The sequence below is a fragment of the Cervus canadensis genome, chromosome X (assembly GCF_019320065.1).
Source record: "Cervus canadensis isolate Bull #8, Minnesota chromosome X, ASM1932006v1, whole genome shotgun sequence".
NCBI lineage: Eukaryota > Metazoa > Chordata > Mammalia > Artiodactyla > Cervidae > Cervus > Cervus canadensis.
Window position 1 is genome coordinate 51,500,964 of NC_057419.1, and position 12,903 is coordinate 51,513,866.

At 52.4% G+C, this 12,903-nt stretch overlaps 1 protein-coding gene across 5 annotated transcripts; it reads right to left on the minus strand.

The window, feature by feature from the left end:
• Nucleotides 1–237: 237 nt before the first annotated feature.
• Nucleotides 238–11,244, minus strand: TFE3 (transcription factor binding to IGHM enhancer 3). 5 transcript variants are annotated; one of them, XM_043458971.1, is made up of 10 exons: nucleotides 10,907–11,243; nucleotides 8,542–8,655; nucleotides 7,284–7,587; nucleotides 6,382–6,627; nucleotides 6,199–6,303; nucleotides 4,575–4,692; nucleotides 4,148–4,204; nucleotides 3,902–3,977; nucleotides 2,795–2,942; nucleotides 238–2,079 (listed from the first exon to the last, which is right to left on the minus strand). In XM_043458971.1, the coding sequence occupies exons 1-10, from the start codon at nucleotides 11,020–11,022 to the stop codon at nucleotides 1,636–1,638; spliced, it is 1,728 nt and encodes a 575-aa protein (XP_043314906.1). In that variant the 5' UTR covers nucleotides 11,023–11,243; the 3' UTR covers nucleotides 238–1,635. The 5 variants fall into 5 exon arrangements, with proteins under 5 accessions (XP_043314906.1, XP_043314905.1, XP_043314908.1 ...); XM_043458970.1 differs by having other exon boundaries at nucleotides 6,199–6,627; nucleotides 10,907–11,244; XM_043458973.1 differs by having other exon boundaries at nucleotides 6,199–6,627; nucleotides 7,284–7,522; nucleotides 10,907–10,934.
• Between the last annotated feature and the right edge of the window lie 1,659 nt (nucleotides 11,245–12,903).

Sequence of the window (12,903 nt, forward strand, 5' to 3'; positions counted from 1 at the left end):
GGAACCAGTACTCTCTTGATGAATATTCCTTAGAATAATAAATTGGGTACAACACTTGCAACTGACTGCCCAGCGGATAGTTGAGGACTAATTTTGCTTGTACATTGTTTTCCTCCAGACCCTCTACCTAAATTGTTTTATTCATCCTCTCAAATCTGTTTCTTCCAAGAACCTTTCTCTCTCCTGGCCTTCATGAGCCATGCTAACTGCACAGACAAAATCAAGGACAGGAGACTCTTTGCCAAAGTTAAAAGCGCATCAAACACGCCTAGCATTTATTATTTTAATCACAAACCTACAGACCCCTCAGAACACATTCCTCGGGGCATGGCCCCAACAATTCAAAACTGACAACCTTGGGTGTATGTGTAGGAGGGATGGGGATGAGGAGGGAGTGTCTCTTGATAACTCTGAAATGGGGAGGATTTCTCCAAATGGAGAACTGGGTGGCGGCCAGAGGTTGGGGGTGACTTAGCTTCTGAGTGGGGAGGGGAGTCAATTAAAAAATCAGATAAACAAAAAAGTGGGTATGTATGCTTTCGCAATCCTCCCCCTATGCCTCTGTCTTGGTGGGATAGGCTTCCACTTGTTCCCAGGCTGGGGAACTCCCTGGAAAGGCCCCTTCCTTCATCCTGTTCCTCTACACGTTGAAAAAAAAGAGTACTGTGGTGCTGATTGTGTAAAACTGCACCAAGTACTCCCTAATCTCCATCACCTCTCCAGTCTACCCCTGAAAGGAAGCAACACTATGCCTAAGGGTACGGGGTCTAACTCTCACTCACTCCTGATCTAGGTCTGGAATGTCAACCCACAAGATTTCAAGATCTGCCCCCTTCTTCAAGGGCAAGGTCAGCTTAAAGCCCTCCTAGGTTAGGTCAAGTTGGTCCCAGGTTAAGGCGGGGGGGGGATATCGGGGTTTGGGGGGAGCTTAAGTACCACTCCTCCCTGCAGTATGGAATGCTGGATGGGATATTGCTAAGAGACAAAGACTGTGGTCTCCACAAAGCTGCCTGATCTTACTGACTCCTCCACACCTGAAATACCTGTGCTGAGTTGTTCCTATAGGGAAGGGGCAGGGCCTGAGTCCTCCATTGTTACAAGGCCAGGACTGAGTTCCCAGGGGAAGGGGCTGGCTCTCATCCTCACTTCTGTTCCTTGCCTGGGCAGGGCAGGATTCACAGGGGAAGGGACAGGGCTTAAACATCTAGGCTGGGACCGCCATCATTTTGACTCCTCTTCCTTCCCAGGATGGACTAGACTGATGCTCCCAAGAGAGGGGATGGAGCATTATCCGGACACCTCTTTATCATAGGAAACCCGCTAGGACAGTCCCTAGAGGCCAGGGGCCAACCTCATCCCGTTTCTTTCCCTCACCTGGGCAAGGGCGAGTCTGACGGGACAAGGTCAGGCTGTGATCTGCAGGAGACAGGCCCTGATGTCCCTACCTTCTCCATGCCTGAACACCTGCACTGGCCAGTCCTGTGGGGAAGAGGTGGAGCCTCATCAAGTCTCCTTTTCCCCGGGGTACACCTGGACAGGGCAGTCTCATGGAAAGGTGGGGGAAAAGGTGGGGCCTCATCCTAACAGGTCCTCCCTTCCTGGGTGGGGAAGTCCCAGGGGAGGGGTGAGGTGTGATCAGGACTCCTCTTCCATGCTGAAGCTGCTGCGGCGACTGCTGGCCTTGGAGACTGCAGGGGATACTGAAGAAAGCAGGGGATCAGAGGCAGCCCGCAGTGGGGACAGGGTGCCCCCTGACAGTCCCCCCACCACCCCCTCCTCCTCCTCCATCAGAATGTCCTCCAGCCCCAGGTGGAAGGGGTCCCCCAGATCCCCCAGGTGGTCGCTGGGAAAGTGCAGGTCCAGAAGTGCATCCGAGGGTGGTGGTGGGGGCTGCTGATGGGGAGCACTTTGGGCAAGGCCCCCCGCTGCATGAAAAATCGCTGTGCCTGGCCTGCCCTCCTCTTCAACATCCAGCTGCTCTGGCTTGAGACTGTCAGAGGCTGAAGTTGCAGCCAGCGAGAGCAGCCCTGGGGTGGGAGGCACCGGCAGACCATGGATCTGGGCCTGCAGCTCCAGCTCCTGCAAAACATAGGTGGGGGGTGTGTGGCACAAGATGGGGTTCAGAGGTCCTTCAGAGGCAGGGGATTTAAAAGTTAAAAGGGTAAGCTGCCTAGGTTCAAATTCAGCATCTGCCACTCACTAGTTGCATAACTTTAGGCAAGTTGCTTACCATCTGTCTCTGAGCCTCAGAGTCCCAATCCATAAAATGGGTATAATAATGGTCCCTGTCTCACAGGATTGTTGTGAGGATTAACTTAGTAAATGGAGAGAAGGCTCTTGTTCATGGCACAAGATGAACACCATGTCTGTTAGCCAATATTCATTATTATTCTTGTTAATGTTATGACTGATCTTCCCAGGTGGCGCTAGTGGTAAAGAACCCACCTGCTAATGCAGGAGACATAAGAGACTTGGGTTCAATCCCTGGGTGGGGAAGATCCCCTGGAGGAGGGCATGGCAACCCACTCCAGTATTCTTGCCCGGAGAATCCCATGGACAGAGGAGCCTGGAGGGCTACAGTCCATGGAGTCACAGAGTCAGACATGACTGAAGCAACTTAGCGCTAGCACGTTATGATCACTGCTTATGATCGTCATCATCATCAACATGTGAGTCAGGAAGCCCGGGGATCCCCCAAGTATGCCCAGAGGGGAAATCCTGGCCTCTTCTCCCTCTGCTTCTGCCTCAGGAAGCCCCCCACCCCCACCTCTAATACTGCCTCCTCCTTCCAGACCTGGATTCGGAGCTGCAGGCTGCGGTTGGCTTGCTCCAGGGATCGCTGCCGGCTCTCCAGGTCTTTGGAGCGCTGTTGCTCCTTCTGCAACTTGCGGATGTAATCCACAGAGGCTTTTAGGATGGTGCCCTTGTTCCAGCGCATCTCCCTGTGGGGCCCGAGGGGGAGGAAAGAAGGGAATGCCGCATATGAAGTCTCTTGGGAACTGAAGGGGGCACTGCACCAGGTAGATGGAGCACCCAGCCACATGCTTGGAACTTGAAGTGCAGGCCCATCAAGGGTATGGAATGCTCAGATGAAAACCACCTGCCTGGAACCTTCCAATGATGCCCCATCACACTCCGAAGCCAGGAGACTCCCTGACCTGATCCCTTACCGCTCCTCTTATCGACCCCCCACTGCAGCCACATTGGCTTCTCAATGCTCCTAGAACATGGAAAATCATTCCCACACCACGGCCTCCAGCTCAGTTCTGCCCTCCACCTTGAGCTCTCTCTTTCCCTAGACACCCAGATGGCTCCAGCCTCACCTACTCAGGCTCTTTATCCAACTGTTTCCTCATCAGCTGAGGCCTGCCCTGTCCCCACCCTCCTTACCCCAAACTGTGACCTTCCCCAGCATCCCCCCTTCTTCCTTCCATTCTTCATTCCTCTCCACCACACTCATCATAACCACCAGATTTTACTTATTTATCTTGTTTGCTGTCTGTCTGCCCCCACTAAAACATCAGTTCCATGAGGTCAGGGACTTTTTTGTGTTTTGTGCCCTCTGGTATCCTCAGGGCCTAGCATGGTACCTGGCACAAAGCAGAAGCAGCTGAATATATTTCTTGAATAAATAAAAAGAAGTACTAAATAAGCAGAAAACTCATGCGGGGGTTGGACTAGGTACATGGACCATAATGTCATGCACCTAAAACTTTAGATTGGGACATGGTGAGGGGCTGCCACCCTGCTCAGAGTGAGGAAAGCTGGGTGAGAAAGAGGCAAATGAGCAGGACTGCCTGGGTGGTTCCCATTTAGGGCGGGCCCACCCTGGAATGACTTTCAGGGAGTGGGGCCCCTGCCCCACCTTCCACTGGCCCTGGGGCTCCCGGCCCAGACTCACGGGTCACTGGACTTGGGGATGAGGGTGCCCAACTCCTTGATCCTGTCGTTAATGTTGAATCGCCTGCGACGTTCAACTTGGAAGGCGAGGGAAAGAAAGAGGAGTCATCAATAGGCCAAGGAGGGAAGAAGAAAAACTGGGGAGTTAAGAGGCTGCTGCAGGGAGAGCCCCACCCCCTCAAGGAAGGCTGGGCAGGGTGAAGCAGGGCTGCATGGCACGTGGCCTGGGGTACATTCTCCCACTCACTCAGGTTGTGATTGTCTTTCTTCTGCCGTTCCTTCAAAAGGGCCTTGGCCTCCGTCTCTAGAAGAGACGGGGTGGTGGTCAGGGCTTCTGGGCCCGGGAAAGATGACAGACGACGGAGTGCAGCACATGTAGCCACTGCGGTAGGCTTTGGTGGGCGCAGGCAGGGGAAGTGACTATTTACAAAGTGCTACCCTTTTTCCGATTTTTAAAGAAGCCATGGTGACAGGCCATTTGTTAAACCCAAGAGAAGAGGAAGTGGACTGAAAGCAGGACCATAGGCCATATGGCCAAAGGTGGCAAACAGCCCCCGTTACTGTCTGTTTAAACCGTCTTCCCCTAGAACCAGCCCCGACCTCCAGACCTGGTAGAAATGGGGCTTGCCCTGGGGTAAAGGATGATGGCACAGGGCCAAGACCCTGTTCCTTACCAGAGATCTCCCGTTTGATATTGGGCAGCTCAGCTGGACAGGAGTTGCTGACAGTGATGGCTGGCGTGGCCACGCCCTGATTACTGTACACATCAAGCAGATTCCCGGACACAGGCAGCTGCGGGCAGAGCGAGCAGAAAAACCATGCTTGGAACAGACCCCAGGCTCAGCCTCTTCTCCAAACCTAGTTCCTGACCCTCCACACACCCCAAAGATGAGCCCCCTCACACAAGGATTGCCTGGCTCCATGTGGGAACCCTTCCTTCTCCGTCAAGGGAATTTCATACAGTGACTCACAGGGAGGACAGGGTCAAGGGGACCTACCCTGCTTTGCTGGGGAACTGGACCCTGCCTGGCCTGTTCATTTTTTTTTTTTTTGGCCTGTTCATTTTGACCCCATAGCCCCTCCAATCCCCTGGAGACTTATGAAGCCTCTCTCCCAAACCCCAGGGTTGGCTCTGAAGAGAAGTGCCAGAAAACCACCCTTCTCAGGTCTTTATCAGCTCCAATGCAATATTTCAGCCCCTCCTAGCATGACATTCCAATTCAGCATTCTTGGAACACTCCAACCCAGTCTTCTCAGACCTTGGGAAATTGTCATGGCAATATTCCACCCCAAATCTGGCCTTCTGGAAAGTTCCCCAGCCCGATCTCCAGTCTTTTGCTATGACTGCATTACATCACATTACATACAATCTCCAGCTGCCATTCACCAAGGTCCTGACTCTAACATCTTGCACATTCTGATCTCTCAGGATTTCTTTTCCAACCACTCAACAAGCACTGTTTTTACATCACCTAGTTTGTTTTCTCCTTCAAACTCTCCTGAATACACCCTAGGGCAAGAAACTAATCCATAAGTGATCAGTCCCACCTCTTGATGAGTTTTCATTTCTTGAAACCCCCACTAGTCCACTGGATCTGTCTAATATAAATCCCAATCTTTAGCTGTTGTCCAAATCAATGAGAAATTCTGATAAATTGATACCATTTTTACATGTGCTTCTATCCTCTTGATGAGCTGGAAAGAAGTAAAGCTATAGCCACTTGCTATGTCCCAAAGCAAGTTATGGGACTCTTGGAATGTTCAAAACCAGAATGTTATAGTTCACTGGTACATCTCTTACTCTAGAACGCTTTATCCAATCTTTACAAGGACCCAGCCTCTTGGCACAGTTCACTGTAAGAGATGTGGTACGTTCTAATTACTTCAAGGTCCAAGTACTCAAATCTGGCTACATCAAGTTTGGCATATCGTGTTCCAATCACTTCATGGTCTGTGTATGTCCTCATGATCTGAATGTCTTAATACATTCAAAATGCTACAAGAGTCCTCTTCTTTTTCCTCACAGTGAAGCTTGAGTGCTTTGGTATGCCCTAATATGTCCATAAAGTTCCCACCGTGTATGTATCAAAATCTACAAAGTCAACCTGTTCATGCAGTCCAATGTGGCCCCAGGGCACTGATGTGCCCCGTTCTTATCATTCAGCCCCCACACTCTATCTCAGTACAATTCAACATGAGAATCTCTTATATATAGCCAGCTTGGGTGTACATAAGCTATTCCTCAGGAACAGAGAGACACACAAATTTTTAGACCAACCTCCCCTCTCAGGGCCTCACCGTGCTGGGGAGCTGCAGCCCCGTGTTGCCTCCAGGCAGATAGCTGAGCATCTCATCGTTGTAACTGGACTCCAGGCTAATGATCTCATCGATGACATCGTCGATCTGGGAGAAGAAATACGGAAGAGCATTAGAAGAAGCTGGGGTGGGGGGAGCCTGTGAGGGTCGTCTGCAGCCACTCACCTCCTTCTCTGAGCTAGACCCGATGGTGAGCAGCGCCATGGGGCTGTTGGGAGCACTGCTGGTGGGACCAGGAGCGTGGGCAGCCTCGGGGGTGGGGAGCGGCTGGGCACTAGCACCCCCTGGTGGTGGGGTGAGGGCCTGGGAAGCCAGCTTGGGCCCAAGTGTGGTGGAGAGGTACTGTTTCACCTGCTGTCGGCGCGCCTGCTGTAGGTGATAGCGTGTTGGGTTCTCCAGATGGGTCTGCACCTGTGGAATGAAAGGGAGACGGGGTAGGAAGGAACAAGGCAGAACAGGGCTCAGAAAGAGCAACTCTGAGCCCCAGTTTGCCTCCCAGAAGTCATCTGTTTCTAGGCTCAGGATGGCAAGCCAGGCCCAGAATCTGAGAACCCTCCCCCAAACCCCAAACACTGGTAACTCTCCCCTAGGACCCAACTCCCTCTCTCAGAGATCTTGCACAGCCCCCCAAGATCTACCCAAGGCTGGCAGACTCCTTCAGCTTCTGGAGCAGCTTGTCACAGTCCCCAAGACTCCCCACGTCTGCAAAGCCTCTGACCCCGCTTAACAAATCTGGGAACCACACACACGGCTTCCCAAGACACTCCAATGCCAAAGAACTCCTAATGCATCACCAGACACAAAGTGCTTCCTACCGAGTCACTTCACAGACTCCAGGGCACTCGTGCACCTCCACAGGCCACCAAGACATCCTATGGCCCCCAAGAACCCCTCACAACTCCACGGGAACACCTTGGAAACCCAAAGCACAGTGGGACACTAGCACAGCCCCCTTTTACCGGTACCTGAGACCCTCCTTTAGAGCCCCTAGGACCTCACCCCAAAGCCACCAGGGCCAATCCTCAGTCACCAGGAGCCCCTCCCAGGGCCTCTGGATGTGGCCTTACCTTGAGCACCTCCCTGGGCACCTGAGCTGGGGGAGGACGACCCAGTGTGTGGCCCCCAGCAGAGACGCCAACCACAGAGATGGCGGGAGAGGCAGGTGCAGGACTAGGGAAGGAAGAGGCTGCGGCCTGTTCCCGACGCTCACGCCTCTCCTGTTCCTGGGCCTGGGCCCGCATTAGCTGCTGCCGCAGCAAGACCCGCGATGAAGAAGACGACGACATGGCAGGGGTCCTGGAGCCCCCTGCAGAAGATGATGCAGAGAGTGTAGCTGGGGTGGCTGGTGTGGCCTGCAGTGATATTGGGAGGCTGTGGAATGGGAAATACGGGGCCACAGGTAAGCTAAAAGTCTCAGCTCCCAGCCTAAGGAGTCACAGTGGGATGGGGCAGACAGAAGAACCTGGCCTGTTCTCTGCCTCCAGAGGCCACAACATAGAGGGGAGATACAGGAACCAGACCCAGTCGCCACACTCAGGGCTCACAGTCTGCTGGGGCAACTTTAGCCCTCAGTCCTTAGGGTGAAGCCAGGACTGGGGCCTGTTCATATATTGAGCTGAGATACCACTGTTCAGCTCTGGGAGCAATTTAAAGGAGAGCTGAAAGAAACAGAATTAAGACTGTGGCACAGAAGGCTCCTAAGCTCTATTTCGGGCTGGACATACTCCCTGATCTCCTGGGGGTGGGCATCAGGCTTCCGGGCAACGGAAAACCCTTCTTCTTCCCTGCTTAGGCCTCTGGTCCCAGGAGCTAGTCAGTCTTGAAAAGGAGATTTCACAATCCTCTCTTCCTGCCCCTCTTCCAGGTCCCCTCCCCTCTCTTAAAGCCCAGGCCCATGACTCAGCACATTTCGACTTCGCAAGCTTGGGGGGAAAGAAGACACCAGCAGGGGTTCTTAAAGGGCGATGGGAGTGAATTCGTGGAGTTAGGCGGGAGGACGACCAGGGATTTTGGAACGGCTCCACCCACTTGGGGGCTGGACTTAAGCACGCCACGCCCCGGGTCTGGGAACTCCATGCACGCTGAAATTTTTATCTATGAATGGATGAGCAGGTGGGGCGGGAGGAAGCAGAGGAGATTTTGTCTGAGATACTGGAATCCTAGTTAGGACTCCTGCTTTTTACATGCTCTTTCTGGCTCTTAATTTTACTCTCTGAAAAGTTTAGGCTGGTGAGAGAATGGGCTGGGCTGGCACTGAGACCTCTGCTCATCAAGAGGGGATGGCGGTGCCTGAGGAATCGGGAGGGGAAGTCGGAAGAGACATACCTTGAGCGTAGCGATAGGGGTTGGCTTTTGAGCTCGTAGAAGCTGTCAGGATCAAGGACGTTTTCTAACTCGATGTCTGCAACAATCCCGGACTCCGGAAGCAAAGAGTTCAGGCTGAGGGTGGGGAAAAGGCAGGGGTAATGGTCAGTGATTGTATGCAGACATCATTCCCCTAAGGCAGACAGAGACACACAGGCAAACTCACACTGAGAGAGAGAACAGAAGCACACACCGGGAGGGAGGAGAACCGAGTGTAGCCCTCACGTTCCGCCACTTTGCTGAAACCACCACCATGAATTCCCCGGTCTTATTCCCTCCCCACTCTCTTTTGCTCCGTGTTACCCATAGTTCCTTAAGATTCAAAATAATAAGCCTGGATCCCAGCTCCTCGATCTAACAATCACGTGTACAACCTGGGTTTCAGGAAAATAGAAATGAAGAATTTAGGAGTGACAATTCACTTTGAGGGACTCCTGACTCCGCATTCAGAGTTCAGCCAGCCCCCACAGCCCCCGCTGTTTTCCTAGCTGCTGAAGGTGAGCCCGCGTTGGTCCAAGTGGGGACATCCCTCTGCAGAACAGTCCATTGTAACACAAACTGAATGCATCACAAAGAGAACTGGGGTAGCTGATTCACTTACTGAAGGATCCTCCGCTTTGCAAAAGTGCCCCGCCCCCTCCCCATCAACCCGGCCCCAGCCAGAGTTTGTGGGATGCGAATAGGCATCCAAAAACAAGATGGGAATAACAGAGGCTCCCCTCGGTCCAATAATCTGGATTTACAAGAGGGAGAATTTGGGCGGATGATCTGCTTTATATGAACATTTTTTTCTGGTCAGAGGAGCCTGCCCAGCCCTTTCCAGTTTTTTGAATAAATCAAAACACAAACACAACTCCAATACCAAAACCCACTGACACATAAAATGAGAAGCCATGAACACCCCTCCCCTTCAACTACTGCCACTACTGTGATGCTCTAAGTTGTTATAAAGACATTAGAAGATGGTTAATTGATATATGGAAAGGTTCCTACTCAACCCTCCATGCTGGGTGCAAGACCCTAGTGTGTGAGGGACATTAACATGTAGACAGATGGATATGCATCCTTGAATTTAGTCAAAGATTTAGAATCCTGAAATTGTCATTGACTTCACTTGACAAGAATTCTTGCCCGTCCCCAAGAATCTGTCTTCCTCCCTTTCCTCACCCACAGTTGGGGCCCTAAAACCACCCAGGAAGCTGGGAAGAGGAAGCTCAGAGAGTCGCTGAGCTCAGCACAATCCCAAGGCAGAAAGTAGGCAAAGCCCCCTCCCATGCTCACACATTCATTGCACAGAAGTTGGAAGAGGTGGGCACTGGGGCTGGTATAGGCAGGGTATACACAGAGAGGACTGGGGCTTCCAGGTCCTCTGATGGAAGTGAGGCTAAGATGTCAGAGAAGATCCACCTAGGCAAGGATGGTGCAATTGGTGCTCATTCCAGCTCTAGGGTCAGATTCAAGATTGTCTCCAGGGCCTGAGAGACAGTCTGGAAAGGTGAGATAAAAAAGAGAAAATGTCTGTGTGTGTGTAGGGGGTGAAGAGGGCTGGCTGAGCGACTAGTGCAGGCAGCAGCAGGAACAAGACCCTCCTCTGGATTCCGAAATAAGCTCTGAGGCCTTCTCTGAGATAAGAGGTGGCACCATCTCCATTGCTGTCTGTCTGACTGTCTCCCATTTGAGTCCCTATATGGGTGTTGGGAAGACAGCTTTTCCACTACCCAGCTGGATGGGTGGGCAGGTGAGGGGATTACTCTGATCAAGTCTTGGCTAATGTTGCTTTTCTTGTTCACTCACACACTCACAAGGATGGTTCCATGCAGTATATTCGAGATACCCCCAAATCCCTCCAGAGTCATGTTGTCCTCAAACACAGCCTCCAGCAACCAGCCAATGGGAGTCATTAAGCTCCCAAGACAGTACCTCTCTTCCAGGAGCCCTTCCCGGAGGGAAAAAGTCCCTTCAAATCAGTGCTTCACCTCAGAGTGTCCCCTCATACCCGACTCAAAGACCCCAAATGCAGCCTCTAGTTAGAGTCTCAGTACTCAAAGCTCAGCAACCCTAGACTAGTTTCTGGACACAACAGAATCAGCCCCTGTAGACCTAGTCAAGAGGTCCCCCAAATCTGAACCAGGCCTCCCTTAATGCACTTCCATGACTCCTTTAAGCTTCAGTTCAAGCAGGCCACCGCCAGATTCCTTAGGTGCCCCCCCAAGTCGGGCGCCCAGACGTCCTCCAAGTCTAGGCCGAGGGCCTCCAATCACAATCCTGGGCCCCCGCTGCCCCCAGAAACCCCAGTTAGCACTACCGGTCCCAGGCGGCCCCGCACCTGAGCAGCTGGGCTGAGTCGGCCGGCCTGCGCTCCTCCAACAACAGGAACACGGCTCGAGGGCCCTCCGCGCTGGCCTCTACGCCGTCCCGAGCTGGCTCGGCCGCATGAGACATGACGCCCGGCCCCGGGTGAGCCCTGCCAGGCCGGTCGGGCCTCGGCCCGGTCCCCCTAACAAATTAAGAGTCCCCTCCCCCGCTCGCCACCGCCTCCTCCGCTAAGCCATGGAGCGCGGTCTGCGCGGGCGGACGGCGTCGGGGAGATGGGATGGGCCGTGAGTCATCCCCCGCCCAGAACGGACCAACAACCCCCTCAACCTAACCCCGGACGACCGCCCTCCTCCCCCTCACACTCTTCCCCCTCCTCCCCGGGTTGGGGAAACTCCACAGGAAGTGACCGAACCGCGGACAGACAGCTAGCCGGGCCACGCCCTCCGGGTGAGGCGACCAATCATTGAGGGATGATTCAAGGACCCACCCTAAGCGACGCCTCCAAACAGCGAGAGAACTAGGTTCTGCAGGCCCTTATTCCGGGAAGGGGCCACGCCCTCAGAGACAGAGGCAAATCAATGAGAGGTAATTTGATTGAGGCACGCCTTCTCTTCGCAAATTATCCCTCCGCAAGATATTAAGCCGCGCCTTAGGTCCTCTGCGCCTGCGTACTGATGGCCTGTCGGCGCGAAGAGGGTCTCCAGGCTATGCTTCTACCTGCGGAAACGCGCCCCCTCTAGGCCAATGTTCGTAATATTTGCTGCCTAAACCGTGATCTAGCGCTGCCTCCTCAGCCAAAGCCATAGCCTTGAGGCCTTGTTGTTTTGTCAGTAAGTCGTGTTCGATTCTTTTGCGACCTTATGGACTGTAGCCCGCCAGGCTCCTCTGTCCATGAGATTTTCCAGGCAAGAATACTGGAGTGGGTTTCCATTCTTTCTTCTCCAGGGATCAAACCGAAGCCTCCTACATTGGCAGGCAGATTCTTGACCACTGAGCCACCAGGGAAGCCCTAGCCTTGAGGCCTAGGCAGCTGTAATACATTGCCTGGAGGTGCACACCAGAAACCCCACCCTTTCGGTGCCTAAAGCCCAGCTGCCCAGGCGGTCTTCCTAGAAGCTCTCCACCTACTCTATGTCATTTAGAGCCGTTGTTGTACTTGGCTGTTGTGCTACCCAGTAGGTGCTTAGTAAATCCATGACAGATGGATGAATGAGTGGAAGGATGGAAATGAGAATTGGTCCCTTCTGTCGATGACTTCTGGAATCATAAAGACCTGGGTTTGAAGATGGGCAAGGGACTTCCCCTCTCTGAGCCTCAGTTTTCCTGGCCTGTCAAATGGGGGGTCATAATACCTGCCTGGAAGGGTTATTATGAAGATTAACACTATTATGAATAGTGCTAGCAGGTTGTTTCTCATACAATAATCTCTCCAAAATTTAATTGATTCACTCCTTTGTGCACTGATTTAACAAACATTTATTGAGCTCCTCTGCATGCTAGATATATACGAGCTGGCTTGCACACAGCAGAGAGTCCCACCCAGATCTTCAGATGCACAGTCAGCTCACAAAACACCGGGACCTGCAGCCCTCCTTTTATCCCTCCCAACATCCCAAGACCATGCCCATCAGTTGGACCACTGGGAACTTCACTGGGCTCCCATTTGCCTTGCACCTTCCTGTACTGGCACCCTTATTTCCCTAGTTGGCTTTGGAAACACCCACATCCCTCTATGCTTACAAACATTATCCACATAATAAAGATGACAACTCTTTCCCAAATTAATTTTTTAAAAAATCAATACATTACCAATAAAAACTGCAAAATGGAACTTGCAGACCTGATGTTCCTATGGTGCCTTAAATATGCAAGAATATCTAATTTTATAAAAGAAGAAGAAAGAGGAGGGCACCGTCTTAACCAAATTAAAAATGTCTGACAAAGTTCTAGTAATTAAAACATTGTAATATGGGAATAGGAATAGAAAAACTAGATCAATGTATTATG